We start from the raw sequence: 25387 nt of genomic DNA, 5'->3' as shown, positions 1-25387 counted from the left end.
TACTTGCTAGTCTCATTTCATGTCTCCCTAGGTCTTACACTGGAAGAAACAGTAATCATGTGCTATGTTGTTCATGGTGTTACAGACTTCTCTCATATTTCTTCATCTCCAGCTTTTCCCAGCCCGATGAAAACATACTTTATTAGTAATTTCTCACACAGAAACTGTCTGATACTTCACTAGCCATGATTTGAGATCTGGAAATGAGGATTATTCACACTATTAAATATGGGGGTAACCACGCCATAATAAGGAGGTTCTCCATTCCTTTCCTAGCAGCTCACTGCTAATGAGCTGACATTTCCCCACTGAATTATTCTACATATAAAAAATATCTTCTGGCACTGATGGAGTTAAGTGAAAAGGCTTAACACTGCAGCTAATTATTCACTCATTTCATTAGTCAGCCCTTTTTTGGATTCTGGGTGACTGGCACTTTTTTTTACTGTTACCTTATCTACACAAAAGGTTTGTTCCGCGACCTCTTCTACTGGTATTTCCATCTGAGACTGATACTTTGATGAGTTCACCAGAAGAAGGAAGCTAGTACCTATTCTGATCAATGCCTTACTTTGGATGTCAGAAGCAAACTTACTGAATAGTTTTCTGTTACATTCATATGGTGGCTGACAATTACAAGTCTACAGGAAATCCACACAGTAATTCTGCTGAAGAACCAATTTCCAAATACCACATGAAGAAACTAAGCTCCTTCTGTCGTATTTATAAATAATTTTCTCCATGATTTTTGGCATCAAGCTTCCACAGTGAGAAAGAATGCTGAGAGGAAGTGATTTATAAGACTCTGATTGCTCAAAATTAGAATTCTGAAGGAATTGGCAGGGAAAAATCATTAAAATCTAGGAAAACTGAAAATATCACTTATGAAAACTGTATTATAACACTTTTCCAGCTGCATGTAAAAAGCATAACTGGATATATTTAATGAAAAATACACATTCTTTACTTTTCAATCATTGTAAGTGCAGCAAAGCATTAGTGATCACACTGCACTGCACTTCAAAATATAAGATTTATAAATAACTTCCTAAAATGTAAGTGGCAAAGGGAATGAATTGCTGAAAACTGAAATAATTGATCTGCATGTTTGAGTTGTTCCGACTGCTTCTGTTTTTTCATTTATTAGTACTAAAACACATGGACAAAACCCAATACACAAATATTTATGTCATACTGTAAACTATGAACTAATTCCAGAGCCCTTGATTACTGATAGTTATGACATACCCTGTTTCCTCCATGATGCAACCACCCCAGGATTCAGTGCAGTCACACTCTTCTCAGACAAGACCAAAACACCACAGAAAAGGAAAGCAGTTATAAATATGCTTACAATAAACATACTCACTATATAAATGGACCTCGACTAATTAATTATACAAAGATGGTTTCTTGGCTGTACAGATTCTAGCCCTAAAAGGGAATCACGCTGACTTGAAGAGATAATAATATACTTAATATAAATGTGGTACTTTCAAATTACCATATGTGCATGTTCTTAGACTCAACACAAAGTTTCAGGCAGTATAGAAGCTAAAAATAGCTGGCAATGTTCTTCCCTACATGCTCTCAAAACAGGCAGCACAAGGGTATGTGCAGTACCCATGATACTGACAATTAGAAGTATTCACATTTCCTCCTCCCTAAAACAGAGAACCTAAAACAGAACACCCTGAATAAGAACTGTTACTGGACAGGCCATGTTTTTTTCCCTTTAGTATAGCATTATTAAAAGTAATATGTGAATCAGCCAATCAAACATTCATTAGAAAAAGCAATTGAGTGAAAATGGATTTACAGTTTCCTTACAGTTATAGCATGTAAATCAACAGTAACCAAATTCATAAAATAAAACCAAAAGGTCACCATCTTATGGTTGATAAAAAGAAGTTACAAACTACCCATAAAAATTATCTATGAAAGACGTAGCATTCTTAAGAAGAAAGGTTCTGTATTCTAGTTACTACTGCAAAACCGTATTGTTTCTCCACAGAAAATATTCAGATTATTTATATAGTTATTTCTGCTCTATGCAGGTCTTTCATTAATCATTCACTATAAAGAGTATCCAAGTAGGGAAACTAAGCTATCATTTTAAAAACCTTTATCTTACAATTAAAAAAAGGTTCTGATTTCCAAATTATATGAACTATGTTTTACCTGTAATAAAAAAAATACAGAAAATATTTTAGCAATTTGCAAGTTTACACAATTCAAAAGCAAGGCTTTACAAACCAACATTCCCTAAACTTTTCCACATTGTTTCCCAATTCACAGATTTCTGAAGTGATTCCAAAATAAAGTCAGCATAATCATTCACATTTTAAAAGAAGCAGCAAAGACAGAAAGTAGCCAAATTGCTTACAAGATATGAGTGGAAAAACTCAACAATCTTCTTTAGCCCCAAAAGGACTTTTGCACTGTATGTGTTAAGGCCACATCAGTCTAATCTGGCTATGAAGCAGCAAGGTAACACATTGAGCAAATGTCACCCTGGACTAGGTTACAGTTTCTTACCATTTCTTCCATTATGTATCAGGTATTATTTTTTTTTTAAGAAGTCAGGGATAGTTTTATAGTACTTACAGATTTCATTACGATACATAAGGAGTTCTCAGTTAAATTAATGGTGTTTTTACCATTGTACCTTTGAATGTTGGTTATGAATCTAACCTCCTGACACAGAACATCACTAAGGTCATTGCAAAATGAGTCCTAAACTGGTAGCTCTTATTTTGGTTAAACTCAAATTTTGGTGCATATATTTCCAAAAGCAACAATTCTTGTTCTACAGTCACAGCAAGTTTGGTATTTGTTTCAAATACTGCAAAGGAGGAGCTTATATATTAGCTAAGGAGGACAGAGGAAGACTCCATGTCCATGTACATACTCGGTTTCCTGGCAGCTGGCTCCCACTGTATTCCGAGGTTCTGAGCAAGACTTTGTGCTAGTTCCTGTGCCATGGCCAAAGGGAGGCCATACTGCATTGCAAGAGGAGCACAATTAAAAAACAAAAACAACAAAACCAAAGCAAAGCAAAACAAAAAACTTAAGTTATTGTAATGAACACTACACCCGCTCATTCTGGCTTACCACAGACCTACTACTTCAGTAATTCTGTATAGCCAATCACGATTCTGTCTGCATATAATGAAAGTAAACATGAGGAAGTATGCAATGGAAAAAAATCTTGTCTCTTTAACCTGAGGGAATCCCTGTCCACTAATTAACCTACAGAAAGGAGGCTGTTTGATATATATGTAATATAGTTTCATGTAGTATGATTAATCCATGTTAAAACATGAGATTTTCACTATCAATTTAACACTGCACTGAGGATAACAGTAATAATATCATCAACGCACAAGGACCAAATTTTTCTAGTTTTAATGTTAAAAAAAGATCAGTTAAGAATTACATGTCATCAGCACCTCAGAAGATGAAGCCTCTTACAGTGAGAAGACACAGAAGGATGTTCAGTGCTATATTTCAAATACTTCTGTCTGAGATTTTGGGGTCTAAATTTGTTAAATACACTAAAAGCAAGTTTAAGATGTTATGAAGAGAATAATGAGAGAATAATGCAGACAGGAGGAATGCTTTTAAAAAAGAAAAGCACAGTGTGCAGTAGTTTAATAATGATACAAGAAGGCCGGCTCTGAGAATCCTAACTTGTTAATATGTAAGTTACCTTTACAGCCCTGAATACTGAAACATATAAACTGTGAGGTTATAATCTACAGTTTCTATTTTATTTCACTTTAATTGTGAAAAAAAATTTACCTCATTCACTCCTACTCCTCTGGTCACAGAGCAAACCCCTCCAAAGTAACTTAAGCTGCTCCTTTTGTAATGAAATGTCACATTCCTTACAAACAAATAAAAATAAAGAAAAATAATACATTGACATAGGGCACCAAGAACTTATTGAAAGATCACACTTCCACACACACAATGATACACTGCATGCACATTAATCCTAATCTAGCATCAAAAGCAACTGCAAGTTTGTGAACAGAACACCGGCATCAAAAGAACCAATCAGATACAACCTTCAACAAAAATACTATTTTTATCTTTTAGACTCACAATCAGTCCCAACCCACAAACAAACCAAGCAGAGAAAGCTAAAGCACTAGATTCCTAAGAAAATACAATGATACTATTTCCTTTAAAAGGTAACAATATATTCCAAATTATAATCTGTCAAGAAATAATTCTGTACTGAAATGTATCAGTGTTGAATTATTTTTTTATTATACTCTTAATCCAAACCAATTCAAGTTCTAGTTTCAACTCCAAATGAAAGGACTGAGAAATATACCTAAAGGGAAAGTAATTCAACACTGTTCTTTAACTCTGCCTCCTTTCATTTATTCTTAATAAGTCCCAAATAATTCAGTTAAGTAAATGTAATCTGGAAGATATACATTATTCTATAAAATGTCTAGAAACTATTATGAATGATACCTATTTTAACTTCACAGGCATAATAATAAATCTGCACAGTCCTGGGCATGCATAACAAATGACCCTAATCTCTGAAAATGAAAACTTTTTACAACAGCAAAATCAATGTACCTTCCTGCATTTTTTAATGACAGGATACTCCATACAGGTATATATTTATTTTTGCAGAACACTCTGACAGGCATCAGAACTCTCAGATGACAGCTTAACTATACTAAACGCTTGAAGTTAGATGCTTTACAATAGGCAACCACAGTAAGGGCTGAGGTTGGTAGGCACTTCAGGGAATGGTCTAATTCAACCTCCTTGCTCCAAGGAAGCTCAGGTGGAAGAGGCTGTGCATGGCCATGTCCCATTGGCTTTTGAGTATCTCAAATCACGGGCACTTCACAGCCTCTCTGGGCAACTTGTTCCAGCACCTGACCACCTTCACAATGAAAGGGTTTTTTCCCCCCTATGTTTAAATGGAATTTTCTGTATTTCAGTTTGTATTTGGAATCTTTCACTGTGCACCACTGAGAAAAGCCCGTTTGCCCATTGACAAACTCTTCAGCAAGGGACACAATACATGCATAAATGTAAATAAGACTGCATCATCATCAACAGTTTACATATGTTACAAAAAATGCAGTAAGCATTGTATTGCAATGCCTGTATTAAGGCAGTACAGCTATGACAGAAGCTGAAGGAAAGTCTTCATCCCCTATTTTTATCTTCCTCTGCAGAAACTGAGTAATAGGAGAACCACACAGAAGACTTTTTTCACTCTGTCCTCATAGTATGCCATGCTGCTGGTAGAAGGCTTTAGATCTTTAAGCTGCACAGGGGACCTACTCTGCCTCCTCTTTTGTTTACAGTCCCCTGAAGTAAAAAGATACTGTTGCCCAAGGTTGATGTTGTGTCTGATGAAGTGGAATTTCCCCTCAAAATACACTGTGTCACAGAAAAAAAATCATTACTCCTCTAAAGGAGGAGACTTCCTATTAACAAATTATCACTGCAGCTACATGTGTGAATAAATATAGTAACTGGAATGCTCTTTTGGCAACACGTGATACCGTCAGTTCTGCCCTCTCCCGCTCTTTACTGGGAAAGCGGTACGTTACACACTTGATGAGCAGAACTAGCTGTCAAAGGCTCATCAGAAGACACTTCAAATATGTGACACTGTCTCCATGTTGCAAAGACATCCAAATTTCATTACAGATACATATCAACATGACTACAGTATACACTATGCCTATTAAAAATAGACTAACATGTTAAAAAATAGATTAACCTACCTAAGGCAGGCAGATGATGATTGATGTAGTGAATACCAGGCAAAAAAGTAAGCAAGAAGAGTCAGGTAGACCAAAGCAGTAAACAGAAAAGCATGTAAAACTGTAATAGTCTAAATCATTGTATAATGGTACATACGAGAGCAGGTGCACAGCATCAGCATGCTGTTTGATGTAGTGCTGTCGATATTTGGAGAAATCATGAAGCATCCGCAGAGGGTCAGGGTTAATATTAATACGATCTCTATCTGTCCAGGTTTCCACAGCAACAAGAACCACCCTGGTGTTCAGCTGTTCCTTGTATATCTGAAGGCAGAGACAGGACAGGCACAGGAGTAGAACACTGGGTCAAACATGCACAGTTAGCCAGCAAAAATAAAGCGGAAGGACAAGAGGGATAAAGCAGGAGGGAAACATGGGGAAATAGTTAGCTGGTAATGCCTTGGATTACCCAAAAGTTAATATTCTGGTCAACTTAAATTTTATGTTTTAGAGGACAAAAAAACCCCTTGCTGCTCCTTTTGTGAGCTGCTCCGTTTTCTTTAAAATTCTCATGTCAAATAATTTCACCACTGAGTTTTGCAGAAAACCTGTACAAAAATCAGCGAAGAAGAAATGTAAAGGTACACTGGGTGATGTCAAAGTAGAAGAAAAGAAAGATCTCAAAGACAATGAATAGCCAAAGCCAATTCTTAAGTCAAGATTAAATAATTTCTCAGTTCTCCAATATATCCAAAATTTAATTCACATAACGATTGGTTTTCATTTATGGTATGATCACTTCATGCTACTCAAGTAATGTGAGAAGTAAGAATATTAATCTTTCTATTAATTTTAATGTCACTGTAGTGACAGACAAGGAAATGACAATCAGGACATAATAATTACAAAACAGCTTTAAAATACCCATTTTAACTTTGTGCATGATACGGAAATAAACTGCCTCTCTCTTCAGGTTCAGGTCATCAAATGCCAAATTTTATTAACTAATATTATTCAGAACTTGCAAATCTACAAAAGATGCATTCCTTATCCAAAATAGACAGTCTGCCCATCAAGTCTTACATGGGACATGAGCAACACTTACTGATCATACTTCGTTATGATCTAAAAGCAGTCAGTAATTAATACATTGGCTGCCTAATGCATAAAATACACAAAAGGCAATTTAATTGGTCACTTCCATGAGGCACTATATGAAATAAATGCTTTTATTATCTTTTGTCAAATTACACCTACACCACACAACATAAATTGTAAATAACCTCCTGCAGTTATGACATTTACACTGAATAAACTAGCACTGACTACCATGCCAGTCTTGTACCTAGGCAGTATTACCCTTATAAAAACCTCAATGTATAATACTCAGCTTAGGAAAAAAGGCAATAAATGTAAGAGCAAGAGAGAGCAACCAGCTAAGCTCAATTTTGTCCAAGAACTCTGAAGGAAAAAATAATATTAATATGCTTCAATCTGAGGGAGACACACTGAGAACATACATAGAAAATGATTAGTGACACGTAAGAGAAATCAATAAAGTTAAACCCCAGAAATTAGTGGATCAATAAAGACTTTACTTGTGTTTGCTGAGAGAACTATTCCTGAAGCAAACAGGAAGGAAACAGATACTGAAAGCTTCTTAAAGTTTGAAATCCCCCATACCAAAGACAAACTCTGGCAGTTGCAAGCTTTGAGGAAAATGCCAAGGATAATTTGGTGGTTTCTTACACATTCACCTCAGGCTATTCTTCTGCAGAGGAAATGGAAATTAGTTTTTAAATATAATTTTTATAGCTGCTCTTTTTCTTTCTTTTTTTATCCTGGTACTTGCTAACATTAACTTTTTAAATACAGTGCTAAACTAACACAGTCAGTGACATAGTTTTCAGTAGAAACATTGATACTTACAGCATCTACAAGGTTTACCACAGACTTCGCAAAATTGTTTGTGTATGCATTTGAAGAACGGTGCTTTTTGAACTAAAAGGAGAAGAAAAAGTAGAACACAGTGAGAATTTAAATATTTATTACTAATTCTTTATTTTTACAGCAAGAAAGGAAAATGAATATTTTAGGAAAGAGTAAGAGAAAAATTCGAAAAGCTTTTCAGATCACACCCTGTATCTCATATACAAGAATCCCTGGAAGATAAAGGAAGCCATGTATGCTAGACAGCCTTTCAGATCTATAAAAGGAGCATTTAGCCACAAGAAGTATACTGCTCAGAATCAGAGTTCAAATGTTCAAGACAAAATTACAGGTAAACACGAACATAAACATGAGCTTAAAATTGAGAGAATGTTGTACCCATTAAAACTGTGCTTAACCTGACGAGTTAAATGTCAGACTGTACTAGCCACGTTCCATGACTGTAACTATGAGACACGAAGATGAAGCATTTATCACTTGTCCTGTGTACAGCTCTTTGCAAAGGCATCATTTCTCTACTATAGCACAAGACTTATGACAAGTAGCATTAGTGATACCAAAAAGCAAAAAGGAAGAGGGAATGAGTGGTAAAAGTAAATACATGTCTGAATGTGGATAGAGTTAAGATGAATATTTTAGGTTTTAATTTCAATTTCTTCATTACATTTCTATAGACTTAGATAAGCCATATTGCAAGTTCTGCCTCCTAATTTCTGTGCATGTCATTACAATTGTTTCCTGTCTTTCCTCATCCTGTCCCACAACTATCCTCTGTTCCAACTCAAATCTTCCGAAGATGTTGCTATGGTATCTGAATATGTTCAAAAAACTGTAAAGTTATAAACCAAAATTGCATTATGCAATATGATTTGCAGGCAGGAAAAATAAGTATTCAAAATTTCACAGAAAAGGAACACAAAATTGCATAGAACAAAGGGGTAAAAAGTCTTCTTTAAAAAACCCTTACTGATTTCAACTACTGGTTAAAAGCAACAGATCTCATCACCTCATGAACAAACGTTTTCAAGTTCCAGGAAGTGTCAGCTATTCCCACTCCAAAACACAGTACCCAAAGAGGCCTTGAAACAAGAGGGTCTGACTCTTCTCTGAGCAACTGAGTGGCTACTCTCATCAACTAAGTTTTATGATTAACTACCTTCCCAAATTAGAATTAAAAAACAGATAAACCCCCTGTTTTCCAGAATTATGCTTGGTGCGAAGGTCAAAGTAAAACCGGATAAAATTAAATAATTCTAAAATTAAATAATCCATTTCTCAAATTGAAAGTCAGGAGAGTGACACACACACAATCTTATTAGGTAACAAATTTTTCATCCCTTAAAATTACAGTTATTTTTGCACAAGCAATCTATTTTTATATGGACGAAATGCCACAGAGGTAACAAAAAGTTCAAACAATAATGACACTCATTCGTTTGACTGCAGGAAGAGAAATTTCTTACATATGCAGTTATTCAGTGTGAAGTTCCACAATGCTTCAGCACATCCACAGAAGACTTTAATACTCAAAGATCCTTCAGTGTAACTTTGCAGAACCCCCCTCCCCTACAACTATTCTCAAAACCAAGCACTTTCAGCTACAGTGCTAGTAGGTACTTACGATGTACACTGAGAAAAGTATGATGGGACTCTTGTTTGCTCCCTAGGGAACCATGACACCAGAACAAAATAAGGGGGGAAGGGTGGCTTTGGGTTTTTTATTTTGAGCCAATCCAAAACCTTCCCAGAAGTGGAAAGGTAAAATAACATGCTCTGGAAAATGTTTTGGTTTTCATGAAAGTATTTAAATGCCAAAATTAATAGCGATATACAACATATTATGTTTAAACACAGCTCCTCAACCAGAAATTAAGCTAAGTCAGTAAAAAATGCAACAACCTAATTAAATATGTTTAGCTGTGTCTTTAGTGCTACAGGAAAGGAAAATTTTGTGAAAATGCATAGTATTAATCACTTAACAACACAATGACCAAAGAACCTTGCTGCAGGAGAAATCTGCCCTCTACTGGTAAGCAGAAAACCTTAGAAGTACATTTAGTGATCTCCTGGATTGGTGGGCTGTAACTCGTACTTGTGAACACTTCCTTAAGTACGTCCATTTTATTCCTTGAACAGAACTATTAATCTGCTTCTGAGTCATTGACAATCCTGAAGTAAAAGTCCTGATTGCTTGTGTTCTAACAAATAAAGCTTGAGAGGAGACAACAGTTAGTGTCTGTAACAAAGGTAGTGAACAAGATGGTTGTCCTTTAAGCACATCTGTAATACAGGACGCCAGAGGAAACACACAGACATAGAAATATTTTATCTTTACATGAAACACCAACCACAGACCTCAAAAAAGACAACAAAATGTCCATAACTTCAGTTACTGTGCCCCACCCCTAAACAACTAACTCCTGAGCACTCTTAGAATGGTTTCCTATCAGGTGGCTTTAGAAGTGAAAACAGTTGAAATTTCTGTCCTACTCTTTCCACCCATTCAAAGTCCGCTCCCCCACCCCCCCCCCCCCCCCCCCCCCCGCCGAATTGACACGGCTTAAATATAGGTTATTTTTGCCCAGACTATTTCTATGATTTAATAAACAGATGAGGGAAGGTTGTATTATCTGTCTGCTCAGCACTGGAACAAGTACAAAATAACTGCATCCTGTTCTGTTATCTGCTATTTCTGGCTCTTTAAAATCATCCTTCAGTGCTGACAAAAAAGCCCACAACAACATAAAGCATTGGGAAAATATGCAGTAGAGCGAGAGATGCAAAGAGCTCTTACAAAAACTAAAAAGTTTATTTTGTTTGTACATAAAAGCAGAAACTTTTATCAACAGAATATGATTCAAAAAAAAAGGTCTTGTTCACGCAAAGTCATACCAAGAGTTCATGGTCCTTATTTGCCCCTCAGCCAATGAACAGCTGAGAAAGCTAAGTGAGACAAGGGCTGAGACAAGGCATAATCAAGCTCTTTTTAGAGTAACTCAGCGTCAGTTGCAGTATATTCTTTGTTACTATAAAACTTTTAAACCTACACCGAGTAGTTTTCCATAATAGATATGCTCTAGTTAAAATGTAGCTGTTGGACTCAAATTTGTGATGCTTTTCAAAAAGGGCCTATAAAACAGTTGTTCAGGTTTCCAAGACTTATTACTCCCCAGCCCCCTCTCTCCTGATTTTTCGTAAGGGTAATACACAGGCACTTTGATAGCTTTACCTGGCATTATTAGTGAAAGCAGTAACATTTAAGTAACAAACGTCTCTTGGTCTGATTTCTTCCAGTCATCTCTCAAGACAAAAAGGAAAAAAAAATGGGGTTTCCTCCCGCCCCCCCTCCCCCATTTTTTAAATCAAATGGCCAACTCTTTCTGAATTGAACAAACAACTTATCTTCCACTTCATTATGAATCTGGTTTGTAAGTGTGGAATAGTCAGGAAGAACAATCAGATAGTTCTGTCCACACGCTTTGCTGCATTAAAACTTAAATTAGCAAAATTGAACTCAAAGTAACAAGCTCTGACCTCTTTATTACTTTAAGGCTAGGATGTAATTTTAAAAAGTTTATAGCGTTTGTTCTGGACATAAACGTTTTGTTGCTTTACTTTGCTGGTTACAGGCATATTCAATTATCCATATGATACTAAAGTGTTTCAGACATATTTTGAATATATAATTGCTGTAGAAAAATCTTAGGTAACATTAAGCATTATTAGGTATTATGGCCTATACTGTGTCTTACAGTCCAAATGTTAGCAGCTGCTGCTAAATAAAATATTTGACCCAAAAGTAGCTGAAGCAGCACAGTGCTGTACATCAACCTACAAATTATAATCTAAAGGAAGATTACCTGAGTTGATACACTTACCATTTTATGGTCATTGACTATCATGAGCTCCAGATACTTCATTTCTTCAAAAATACCACGAGATACCTGATGGATTAAAGAAATTCTCTGAGAAGTCATGAAGATGTGATTTTCAAAAATAACTGAGCTGATTTAATAAGATTACCCATAAATATTACATAGGGTGTGTAAACCTGTAAAAACTGGGTCAGACATTCAACTAGGGTAAACAATGACAACTCCAGTAACTTAGTGAGTTATAACAAACACTAGCTGAGAATCTGAATCACATCATTAAGAATGTTTAATGTTCTTTTTGGTTCAGCGCAGAAGCCACCACTACCTCCCTCCTCCTCTCTTATTTTCATAAAGGAGAAAAATCAACACTAAAACCATTTGGTCTACTGTACTATTAATCAAAGATATAATGAGGAAGGAAGTTACTGAAAATAGATGCACTCTCAAACAATATGCTGTGGACTGTACAACTCTGTAAAGAAATACAGATTAATCTTTACCTCAATTATTTCTTGAACTGACACATATGCATGTGCAGATCATGAGGACTGTCCACTTCTGTTCTCTCAAAAACCCAGTTCTGGGTGTCCTCATTTGGATTTTTAATCATGCAACTTAACAAGCCAAATGAAATAAAGTCAGATATCTACAAAATAGCAAGACTTCATTCAGAATTATTCTTTATCCTCAAGTGGACTCAAAAATTAAAATTCTGAACTCATTTTCACTATTAAAGTTTTATTCAATTGATGTACAGTATTGCTGTCAATTTAGAAAGTTTATTCATTTTTCTCCAAATATTCTATTTTTAAAGAATAATCTTCTTGTTTTATCATTTGATAATTTTATTATGTGGCATTACGCTCCAAAAGTATTTGTTTTCCAAAGCCTACATTCTCTGAACATTAAAAAATCTGGAAATTAGTGGGTTTGGGTTTAAATATGGTCTTAACTCAAGGTCACACTTCTACTCACTGCTCTCTTTCTTCTCTTTCTCCTCAGCCACTGTAGTTCAGACAGAAAGGGCCATTCAGAACTAGATTCGGTGTCTGTACAAATTACAATTTAAGAATTTCATGGCATTATTTTAAACTGCTTATATACACTGTCCAAACCAAAAGTAGATTAAGATCACCACAATTAGAAGAGCCTTTGCTATCAAAAAGTTCATTTTTTAAAATACACAAAATGTAAAATATATCAAAACTAAAGTAATTTAGAAATCTGAAGTTAAAAATAAAGCATGCAAGGGGAGGTGAAGAGATTGTAACTTCAGCTTAGAATATATGTTTTCTTCCATCTTGTGTCCTCCATAGCATTAATATCACTGATTAAATTATTTGCAGCAGAAAGCAAAATACAACTCTTCATGGAGGAAATCTTTCAGCTGCTTTTTGACAACTAAATTCCATCGCAATAATTGTGAAACAAGTCAGGTTAGTATCTATTTTTCAAGTTTTTCTAAATAATCAGTAATTTTATATAGATTGCTAGCCTGATTTTCAATTTTTTCAAGTTATAGATACAATTATTTCCAATATTGAAAAACTCATAACATAAGCAAAAACATACCAAGGTCCTGCAACTGCTTGGAGGCTTGTGTTTCATAAGTTCTTTGGATGATATGTGGCCTACTTTTACTTTCCTGATAAGAAAAAAATTTGACATTTTCTTCTAATTAATAAGGCCAAGTGAAAAGTGAGGCACTTCTTTCAGTACTTATAATTTATATTATTTTTTCCATAAAATGCAAGCAACCATAGTACCAATCTGGCATAGCACTAATTTGAAGCAATCTACCTGCAATCCTGAGCAAATCACGGAGCCTCTCTGCTTCAGCGCATTTACTAGCCTACAAAACTGAAGTATCACAGATGTCTTAAAAGCCTTAGTGTTAGAGGACACAGACAACTGAATGCAATAAATCAAATGAGAACGTATGTATATAGTTGAAATCTTCCTCCCCCAGATGAAAAGCAAGTATTACTATTTATGACAAAGATCTATCTTTCTAATTGCAGCAAAATGCAAGAAACTAATCAACATGCTATCTTTAAGAGGATTATTTCACCCAGTTTTACTGGTGTATACAACACTTAAAAAGGAGAAGACTTTTAATGCATATATTCTTTAGAAGTCTGACATGCCCCAAATTACTACATTTTGGTATCTGTTCTAGAAAACAACTCTTTTTTTTTTCTGTAACACCTCCTCTGCAGAGCCTGCCAAAACAAGCAACTCTTTTCAAAGGGTCGGATGCTACTGTTCTGTAACTACCATAAGAAATACATAACGCACTGAAAGAAAATACTGCATATTTTTGCTGAGAGGTTTTTTTGGGGGGGGGGTGGAGGGATTTTAATACAGTATCTACTACGGTTAATCACCATTTAAGATTTATAACAAACAAACTACGTGTTGAAGGCTGTGTCCAAGATATTTATCTCATATAGTACAATCAAAAAATGAGCCTCTGAAGCTCTCTGTACCTGTATTATTTTGATCTTCAGTGAGTTTGGAAAAAAATTCATCTTCTCTGTCTTACCATTTAGAACTCCATGTGAATCCTTTGCAGAGCTGGCAGATGGTATCTCACTTTAATAACTAGAACTTTTGTTCTACTTCCAAGTTTTACTGAAACATCACATGGAGATCCTGGTTTCCTTTGTCCACCCAAGCAGAAAAAGTTAAGTTCTCCTCTGCCTACTATATGGATATTATTGTATAAATATAATATCCATGGATGTACTGTATCTGTGCTGTCAGTGTTCAGCTTTACAACCTTTATTAATATCTGCTATGTCAAAATGCATTATATAGCTTAACACATGGCATGCAATATTGGTCCTGAGGAGACTGAGAAATCTTTTGGGATGTACTATTTTCCTGCGTCTCTACAGTTTAATTCACAGGACAGTAACTGACTATCCAAATGATACTGATTCCTCTGAATGTTGATCCAGTTTCTTTTAAAGTATCAGGAGTAGAAAGATTTTCCAGAACTTTCTTTGGACTGTAAGTTAGCTTTATAGTCACTAAAATATATCAGTTCTGCAGCATTACATTACTTGTCATATACTGGGAAGTACCAGAATGAGACAAGCTTGAGAGCTGTTATAGAGCATCAGAAATACATCCTACAGACCAAGCGGGGTACAAACCTTAAGAATTCTCTGTTTTGACGTTGCAGTCATTTCACTGAAAATTACTCCAATCAATGCAAGAGGTAGAAATTTACCTGGTTTTACTGTCTATGAAATCGAGTCAGTTCTATTAATAACTAAAGTTTTAGGAACAGCTGTATTACAATAACAATACTTAATATATTATTATTTTTGTACTCCAATTATCAAGACATTTCTGTAAATGCAGTCCTACATGCTGATCCAGCATAGTCATATATCTGAATACGCTGGATCAGAATCATTTAAGCTATACAGTGACCACTGACTTAACAGATATGACCACTGACTTAACAGATATGAAGTTTAAGACATCCAGATATAATAATCTACTTCATTAAGCTCTTTGTGGAAACATGGCAGGTCAAGAGCAATCTGATCCAACTATGTAGAGATGGATGAATAAATGAATTCCAGAGATCCCTTCTATGAATTATAAATCCTTTAGTTCAAGTACTAGAGTGAATTGATAAACACTTTTTGATAGTCCATAACCATTTGCTATGGAAACAGTCTTATTAGTCTACTTTTAACATCTAAATGATCAACAGTAACTAGGAAAAGAAAGATTAAAGAGAAGCAGAGAAAAATCTTAGGTAGTTCATACTTATATAATTGTTGCCTTACATAAATTCCAGTCAAGTGTTTTAAAATACTTTTGTTTTTCATATGAATGTATAAGAGAGGTCATTCATTTATTGATTATTCTAACACTTTCATTTGCTATTCCTTGAGCACTCTCTTTCCCAAACCAAATAAATTACGTAAAAATAAACTTACTTCACTGTGGGTCAGATCCATCGGTTCTATCAAGTACAAATAAGTACTATCTTCAAACATGCCACTAGAACATGGAGAAAAAGAAGTGATATTTAGGATTACATGGCAATTAATTTCACTCCAGGATAGGATTTTTGACAAGTTAAAACCAAACTTGGGGCTGAAAACCTGATCAATATTAAAATACATTCCATATATGTTCACATTACTGCATTAGGCTAAAGCTAAGAATTTTTTTCTAAGAGATCAGGTGCATTTTAATGAACTAACACTGAATGTAAAGGCACCAAAGGGTAAAGATTTGACCTTGGAAAGGGGAAGACATTAGCATGCAGAATATAACCAATAGCTGAGTTGCACTTAACAGCAACTAATCCTAATAAGGACTAATTTCTTACATTTTTCCCTTGTACAATGTAACAGATCAATTTGTCTATTGGCTGACAGAATCATACATGAATACTGAGTATGCAAACTGCTGAAGTACAATTCTTGCTTAACTTTTACCATAATAAGTCACATGGTGAAAGATTTATTTGCACTTACCACATGCAAAGGTTTCATGAGGAAGCATCAAAAGATTTTAATCTCAGTGATACTAAAAACAAATGCTAGCAGCCTGGTATACCTACTAATGGCATTTCAAAACATGAAAAATCTTTAGGCCTGTAGAATTTCAGTCCCTCACATATTAAGAGATAATACTGAAGAGTATTCATTAGTGAATAGCCTTGTTTGAAAAATGAGAATGTGCACTTACTGAAGTCCATTACAAGTTGAAAGAGCAGCTTTGGAATCCTTGACACCTCTGATATTTCCATGGTAGTAACAATGCTCTCCACCCTAATAATTTTTAAAACAATCACACACATAAAATTACACTGATTTAATGTCTGTTGCTTAAAACGAAGGAAAAAAAAAAGATCTAACACATTAGGTAAAATTTCAGAGAAACCAGTGACTGCTAAAGTAAATACCAATGACCAGACCTAGTTGCTTGGAAGACAAGAACTGTGCCCAGTGAAGGCTATTTATAAGTCTTCAAGCCATAACATGGGTTATTCTTTTGTTGAAGTCACAGCATTCTTGATCATTTGTTAAGTGCATTTCTTTGTTGCAAACCAATTCTGTAAAAATATTATGCAATGTATGTTACATGAGCATCAAATCATTTCTTGAAGCCTTCCAGGTCTGTTAAAATTACAAGTGATACTGTCAGTGTTCATCAATCACCTGGCATGCATTTGACTTAGAACTGGATTCCACCAGTTTTGTCTTAGTAAAAATTCATCAATTAAAATGTTACATCATTAGACTATAGGTACCGGTATCACTAATGATGAATGAGCCAGAAAGTGAATCCAGTGCAGCAACACTGAAGCATACAGTTGCATTTATACTATACTACAAGTCAACTCTTGTTAACTGCATAAAATTCCAAATAGATGCAAAATCCAAATCATTCAAAAAAGGCATGATTTTTGTGTTTCTCTAAGTAAGTTGGAAATCATGTTTTAGACAAGGTCCTGCCTTTTATTTAAAAAATAGTAACATTTTAATTACCTACAAGTGTGTTTAAATTTTAGACTTAAATAAAACCCCCAAATTAAGCAAACTACATCCAAAACTGCAATCCAAACCCTCAGTTCTCAAAGGGCCTTATGATATAAAATAAGGGAGACACTGCTGAATGCTGCAATGCAAGATTCAAACAGTCAACTGATGCAAGGATTAGGCTGAATAGAATTGCTGCAAAATGTGCTACCAAATGGGTGTGCAATAAAGCTCTGTATAGTCTTTCACTTCTCCAAAAGAACGTAAGGGAAACTACAACATGTGTAATACATGGGAGGGGGGACAGCACAGAGCAGGAGACCAAAATACCACAGAGAAGAACTTAAAATATTAATGTTCTAATCCAGAAAAAACTTGGTCTGATGCCAGCTAAACTCTAGTGAATGCTACACATCCTCCTCTGAATTAAAAGTGCAGGTTCACTGGACCTGCCTGGTTCGCATCATAGGATGACCTAAATTGAGCTCTCCTCTCCTGAATCAACTAGCTCCTATCTAAGCCCTCCTTAAAGTGGGCAGACAATTTAAAGTGTGCTCAGAACACAAGTAAGACAGTGACAAGATGGATCCTCACAAAATAAGAGTTGCAGTGGCTTTCTTTTCAAACTATTGACCCTTACATGTCAATGTTCCTCTCTGGCTAATAACTACAGCACTCATCCCAGGTTTCCCAACTGCCGAACAATTTTCCCCATCACCTTGAGGAGAGTCAACTTACATCTCCTCATCTTCTAAAAGTGTGCTCTGTCTCCAAAGCTACTGGCTACTTTGTGTCAGAGCACCCTACATGAATCAAGCTAAAGCAGTGTCATTTTGTAGAAAACACAAAGATTTATGAGGTCAGAAAGAGGGAGCATGATTCTGTACCCCAGAGGCTAGGAAATTCTAGCAGGAGGTCTTACTTAACAGCAGACTACAATAAACAAATGATTCACATGAGAAATGCAGCGATAACTGTTTTATCAAAGCATCATCTATCTACTCACATACAAGAACTGCTAGTGTTACAATAATTTTGTTAAGATCTTTTTAAATCTTCATTTTTTTACTGTCTGTAGTTTCACAGTTTGTTGTTTTTCTCTGTATGTTGTAATTCTCTTCTATGTAATACATTTGTGTGACTTAATTTCTCCATGTAATCAAAGTAGAGTTCTACTGGACTATCAAGATTTTTGTATTATGTGATTTTAAATAGCTAAATATGTATAAAAATCTAAAATCTTTAGTATATTTTTAGCATTTCATACTACTGGCAGCCACATGGCAAATATTAAATCCTTTATCTCTATTCTGATATAGAAACTAATTCTATCCTTATTGCTGGATAGCAGAATTACTAATCCCTAAAACTTCACAAATGGCTGAGGAATAAATTAATTTGCCTGTTAGAAGCTTACAGAACTACTTATCATGACTAAGAGTAAAATAAACTGGCTTCATAGGAATGTTTCAACTGAGTAAACAAGAGCGGTATGTGTATATCCTATGAACAGAAACAAAGCATCAAGAGCAACATTAACAGACTGTTCAAGCTATGAATGTTTAGAAAGAAACAAAGAAGCATTACTTTGGCTTTTCTAAAGAAAAGGACTAGTGAATTTAGAAGCTGTTAAACACCAGAAATTCTGCTGCTATAGGTCAGTGAAGCTAAAATGAGGAAAACTGAATGATACTGATTTACCTCATTTAAGTAGTTGGTCTTTAATGTCTACCAACAATAACCCCAGCTAAACTAAAGTTATACTAAAAACCCTTAAGTATGGTTGGCTCTCTCACACACTGTTTGAAAAACCTATCATTGATCATCAAAATATTCTTAATTCTGGTGTCGTGTCATCTGAATACCAACAAGCATATTGCATGCATTCCTTCTGCAATTATTAGAAGTCAAGGAAGTACCAAATTCGCAAGTACTCTTTGTTTAAGTATGCACAGCATTACTTGCATTTTGCATCTTACTTAATCTTATTTAATACTTAATCAAATTCCTAACAGACTGTTGTGCATAATTAAATCAAAGTACTACACAGAAAGTAATCACTACATACTTAGCTTTCCATCAGTGAGAATGCATACACCAATTTTTAACAACTAAATCATGATTAACTTTCTCACACAAGTAGCTTTCCAAAAATTTTTTGCAAAAGAGAGTCATCCAAGTAAAGAAATTGCTGCTTGTTCTTCAGTGTTTTCACTCTAGTAATAAACTAGCCCTTTCTAGAAAATACTTTTCATCAAGATCTCACTTCTTTACATCCACATCAGGAAACAAAACGATCTTTTACTTACATAGGTCTAAAAAGGGTTGTAAGATACTGCAAAAGACCACGATACAGTCCTTATTTGATTTCCTACACAAATGGTGTATTTTTTCTGAACTTACAATGAGGCCTTTTACAGATTAATGTGACCTCAGGAGCTCTATTATTGTTTCTAAAGAAATCAGTTCCAAAAACATCCCCTAGGAAGTTTGTATCAAATTACTGCAGCTCACAAAGGTAGTCCCATTTGCTGAGTCTAAAATTCTAATATAATTTTCCAGTCAGATTCATGATTCAGCAACCGCAGTGCTGTATGCTAGTGCTGCAGCTGACAATTGCATGAGCTTGTCTAAATGCCAGAGGGAATTGTTTTCTTGCATCATTTAGCATTTTTGCCTATTTTGCAGAGTACTGAGTCTTAATGAAACAACTTTCTTAGTATGTTACATGAAACTGTTTTTCTATTTTCAGTGGAAAAAAACAGAACAGCATATTGCAATCATTGTATTGCAATGTAATTGTTTAATTTTGCCCTCATCTGCAGTATATTGTTTTATTTGTGATTCTCTATAACAAGGGTGAAATAATGAACTAGACTTCTAATAATTGGACAAACAGTCCTGACTTGCTAAAGGCATAAATGCAACTTGAATGCTTGCTTCCCTTCACTCTAAGTAGAGATGTATTTCACATGTAATAAGCTCACAACAAATACTCCAGCATTCATACCAAATATTAAAGAAGTCATTCCTGAAAACATAGTTTATAACCTTCCTAGGAACCCACCAGTCCTCATTTTGTTATTACAACAAACAAACAGACTAATCTGGTTCCCTTAGGGCTGAACTATCTTGCATAACTTTAATCTCTTTGTCTTGGGATCAATAGCCTATGGCACTAAATGCCATTTGGGAACTAGTTTGACAAATAAATTTGATTGGATGTCAAGGAATATGCTGGTTTTGTAATAACTGAAACATTAACCTCTGGAGTTAAGTCTTTCATTTTCTGTTTCACAACTGTATAATTCTTACAAAGAAAAGTCACTGCAAGTTCTTTTTGTTTTGTTCAAATGTCTTACATTACCATTATCCCTTTCCCTTGCTCTTCGTGCTAAGGACATGTAAATAATTAATGAAGACTATACTGATGATGACTTCAACCCCTCCACCCCCTACATTTTACAAGATGCAATTGTTCTGGCAGTATCTGGATCATCCTCACTACCAACACCACCTACCACTGCCTACCCCCCACCCTGACACACAGCTTTCCTTTCCTGTACAATTCTTCTTGCATTACTGAGGTATTCTTCCAAGATTAAATCAGTTACCTTGTATGCACGGAAAAAGGCTTCTGGTGGTTTTAAGTCTTGCAAAACTTTTTTCCATTTTTTTAACATTTTATTGGCATTATTCCTTCATAAAGACCATTCTGACAAATTTTAGGGGCACAGTACCTTAGAAAACTTCTGTTTTCCATCTTCATAGTGAATCTCCACATAATTGGAAGATAACAGGTCACTATCAAAGAAAGGAAAAATCAAGATGAGAAAAATCTGAATATTCTTTCTGTTGCTATAGATGGCTTCAGGGTTTTTTGTTAGAATTTTCAAACCATTTTTTCTTTCCTTGTAAATTAGTTTAAAAGAAATCAAGCAGCTTCCATCCATTAAACTATTTATTGAGGCACTGGAAATCAGAGTGTGTCACAGAAGGGGGAATTTCATTCTGCAATCTAATCCCCTGTATTTTAACTTTACAGTATCAGCCTTTTAAATATGCAAAAAAAATCCCATGGCTTTAGGACTTAGTTTTCTTCCAGTAACTGGTACTGACGAAATGTATATTTAGTTCATTATTGTTTTTAAGTAAGTTCTGTAGTTTATCTAAAAGTTAAACAGAGCATAAGGTTGAACAAATAGATACACAATTGTTCTGAAGACAAAAACACATACTTTACCCGTACCTCACTTTCACAACTGCAAATACTCCGGGTTTTTTTACAAAAAAGTAATATTCTTTAAAAAAAAACAACACCCCCAGCCTCCCCAATACTCTTTTTCTTCCTTTTGCTTTTTCTTCTCAGATTCTTATTTTTATCCTAACTCTGACAAGACAAATTTGTGAAGCATAAAAATTTCCCATACTGTATAATTTACAGTTCAAATTTCTTTTTTTTTTTTAATAAGATTAGCTAGCCTGTATATATGCTGGGATAACATCAATGCCCCATTCACCTCTCAGCCCGTTATAATCAGGCCTGCAGCACAGCGGCCCAGGGAGAGCAAAGCAATTAAATATGTTAACTGGCCCCACCATATACACAAGATAAGCATTTTACTTAATGTGGTCCAGAATTCTCAGCATTTTTCAAGCCTCTAAGAGTGTGCACCCTTCCAAATTTAAAAAAAAAAAAAAAAATCATTAAAGAGTCTGATAGTGGTACATATATCAAAACAAAAATACTGTTGCTATGAATAAAAACCACCATCATTATGGAAGCCTGGTCTAACAAAATAGCTCTGATGGGAATTCACAACTAGCAACAACTTATGATAATGGATATTTCAACTCAGATTAGGCTATTAGCAATCCTGATAACACTTCTAACTATAGGACTACTGACTTATAAAATCAATTCTTCATGCCACATTTATTAGACACGACATTTATCAGAGAAGGTTCTGCAGAAGTCAGTTACCAGTAGTTCTCTTAAAAAGTACTTTTTCATGGAACCAAGGGACCATGTTATGGGCACCCTGTGCCTGCAAAACCAACACGAAGAGCCATAAATAATTACTTAAGTCTCATCACTTGTCTTAAACTTCATTTTGATAGCAATATTTAATAGATATATTTTTAAAGTGCAGATTTAAAAATAAATCTAGTTGCAAAAAATCAATTAACTTTCTCTATTTGTATCATAGTAAGCTACAAATTTTATGCAAGAGAATACAAACACTTTATAAATAGTGTAAGCACTTGACTACAACGCAAACATCCACTTCTTCAATGTGGCAAGGTTTGAAGCTTCTGAAAAGGATTACGTATACAAAGCAATTAAACTTTAGAGTGTTAATAATGTCCTTTTCTTCTTTGCATTTTTCATAGTTATTATGAAGCATAAGCACTGTCGTCTTCAGTACTTAACAGGTTAATATAGACAAGACTAGAGGTAACCGCTTGAATTCACAGTGACCATTTGATTTCCTCAGACCAATTCCAGTATCAGGATTTATCCGCCCATTTCCAAGTCAAGCTCACAATCCCACACCCCTCTAGCAACCTTACGCGACTGATCTCAAAACTGCTATCAGTGCTATCTAGTGCTTTTGGTATCTTGTAAGACTTATAGTAGGTGACTTCCAACTGTGTCTACTGACACACAAATAACTGTAGTTTAATTACTGCATTCATCTCCTAGATTTATCCCATTTCATGTGACATAAGGGCTGATCAAAATTTCTTTACTTCACCTTTTGCAACCTTTGCCGTTCTTCAGCTTCTCATTACTTCCAGCTGCAAAGGGATTTCTGATTCAAGTAGTAAATACAGTGTCCCACACAATATCTAACATGGCATGCTTATGATGGAATACTCCTATATATGCGTTACAAGCATAAAGCAAGGATGCAGCACAGTGGCTTTTCCAGCAGTCTCTACATTTTTTTCATTGCTGACTTTCCAATGCTACTGCCCTGTGAGATCTGCTGAATATAAGGCACAATGATGAAATTCTCCATAGTAAACAAATTATAGCCAGAGAAAACTGAGGCGTACTATTCATGACATACTGTTCAAACGTATGCCATAAACAAAATGCACCTGTAATTTGTGAACCACCCTTTTGCCAAAAGTAACACAGTATCTACCACCTAGAAGTTGGAGTAGAAAATCTATTGTAAGACTACTCTCTTTCACAAATCCATTTTCATGCTACACTGTAACAAGATATTTAACATTACTTTCTCATCATTATTATGTTACGCTGGTCACACAATCACCAAGGTACTGCAAGGGTATTTTCCTCTTGACATTTCCCACAGGGTAGCAAGAATTTTGAACTTCCCATTGAAAAAAAATCAGCCAGCTTCTCCTTAAACTGTATGCCTCTACCTTGGTTAGGTACCCAGATTCTGTACCTTGTATCACTTACTCTTATCTCAAGTATCTGTCTACCCTAGCAAACATCTTAAAGAAGACCTTATTTCCAATCATCCAGAAATCTCTCAAGTCTTTTAGAAATAGCTGATCTGAGACAACTATGACCTTATTCAGGGGAATAGGGGAGAACGGGAGGGGGACAGTATGTTTACAGGCATTTCCAGCACAGCTCTGCCAGTACACACAACCAGTCGCTTCTGTAACAAAGCTAGTCTCAGTCCTGTTCTCTGTATTTGTAGCAACATCAGTACAAACACATCCATAACTTATAAATGGTTAGTATTTAAGTGTGACATTGCAGAGTAGTCTAGGATTGAAAAAAATATTTGAATACTGCCACAAAGAAAAATCATAGAATTTGAGTAAAGGAGTTTGTTCTGTATTTTGCTAAAGCTCCAGGAATAACAACAGCTGTAAAAATAAGCATAAAGCTGCTACTGCAAATTTTCCCTACCACAACTTTTACCTGTTATTAATGCTGACAAATCTGACAAAAGACAGGAGAAGTTATTTAGAAAAGAAAAAAAAAATGAAAAGAACTCATTTTTTTCTAACACGAAAGACATACACAGAAGAGCACTGTAATTTCACCAGTAGGTGTGATGGGAACCTTTATGCAAGCGGCATCAAAAAAAAAGGCCCAGAATACACAGAGCTCATGCAGAAGTACAAGAAGGAATGAGATACTGAACTCATGCATAATGGGTCTCCACATCACAAAATAACTATTATTCCTTCATTATCGTTTACAGAATGTCTAAATTTACCTCTGAAGGGCAGCTCTGAATTTCAGAAAATACATTTGTACCTCATCTACAGTGGAATGTGTTTTGTCACCTTTCAGTTGGTCCATTTACATTTTGATTGAACAGAAATGCATCCAGTACAGCAAATTTGGCTTTGCTCAATACTATGAGCACCAGAAACAGTGCAAGCTTTAATTGAAATAATTGTGTAAGTCATGATCACTTAAGTCAAAAGCATACTTAGGCTAGCGACACATTAGTATGATGCTTTACAGTGAACACATCAAATTGCAACATTCTTAATGAATGCATGAGAAAAAAATTTTTTTAGTCTGCCATGTCCTTTTCTATAGTTCCTCCCATCCTGCCTTGGTTGTCTTAAGAGAACTGGTGATGCAGGACAGCTGAATAAAAACAACTACCTATCTGAGTTACATTGAGAGATGCTAATAAACAGCAAAGGGATATGCCATTCCCAGTAGCTGTTGCCTTTGAAGACACAGGCCAGCTGTTAAAAGCAAACAGCAGATGCTTTCTGAAGAACTCACATCCACTTCCCTGGCACGTATATTTCACTGCTGCTGTTTTCATTAGCAGGAGAGCTGCAGCGTGAAAAGTGGCTTACCTCAGCTGGCATCTAACTATCCTGATGAAAAGCATTGACTGGGGTAGGTAAAGGCTATGAAATGACTAAAAAGTTACCTCAAGTAACCAAGTTTGCTTCCAGGAATCTAGTACGCAGACTGCAGGAAATCAGACTACAGCTGAATTACCTTTCTTGCATGCAAAATAATCTTTATACTAACCTACTCCCAAGCAATATCTTTTTAAGTATTCTGAAATTATTCAAGTACAGTATGTACCAGTGTCTGAGCAACCTAGTTTAGCTGAATTACTTAACTGAACACACATCAGATGCTTCTGTCCATTTGACAGATATAGTTTAGTAGCACATAAAGATGTGAAAAACAAATTGAAACCATGTTACAGCATTCTCTTTGATCATCAAGACACTGTCACCTAATGAAGTGGCCATTTGTAGCCTTGTTTCTATTACCAGTTTCAATTATATCCACCAGCTTTGTTGAAGCAACTTTTCT

The 25387-nt window shown here is 35.3% G+C and overlaps 1 protein-coding gene across 14 annotated transcripts in view; it reads right to left on the bottom strand.

Moving 5' to 3' along the window:
• The window catches only part of ADAM23 (ADAM metallopeptidase domain 23), a 75859-nt gene that overhangs the window by 31611 nt on the left and 18861 nt on the right, over nucleotides 1-25387 (bottom strand). For all 14 annotated transcript variants that reach the window (XM_037397476.1, XM_037397468.1, XM_037397467.1 and 11 more), the window contains exons 4-14: nucleotides 20835-20898; nucleotides 16301-16383; nucleotides 15541-15604; nucleotides 13151-13223; nucleotides 12554-12627; nucleotides 11582-11647; nucleotides 7683-7754; nucleotides 5911-6077; nucleotides 3805-3889; nucleotides 2912-3002; nucleotides 1249-1297 (exon numbers count right to left, since the gene is read on the bottom strand). In XM_037397476.1, coding sequence (XP_037253373.1) covers nucleotides 1249-1297; nucleotides 2912-3002; nucleotides 3805-3889; nucleotides 5911-6077; nucleotides 7683-7754; nucleotides 11582-11647; nucleotides 12554-12627; nucleotides 13151-13223; nucleotides 15541-15604; nucleotides 16301-16383; nucleotides 20835-20898 — 888 coding nt within the window. The remainder of the gene's footprint in view (nucleotides 1-1248; nucleotides 1298-2911; nucleotides 3003-3804; nucleotides 3890-5910; nucleotides 6078-7682; nucleotides 7755-11581; nucleotides 11648-12553; nucleotides 12628-13150; nucleotides 13224-15540; nucleotides 15605-16300; nucleotides 16384-20834; nucleotides 20899-25387) is intronic.

This window comes from Falco rusticolus, chromosome 8, assembly GCF_015220075.1.
Source record: "Falco rusticolus isolate bFalRus1 chromosome 8, bFalRus1.pri, whole genome shotgun sequence".
Classification (NCBI taxonomy): Eukaryota; Metazoa; Chordata; class Aves; order Falconiformes; family Falconidae; genus Falco; species Falco rusticolus.
Note: the sequence above shows the minus strand (reverse complement) of the source record. Positions and strands in the feature narration are given on the sequence as shown.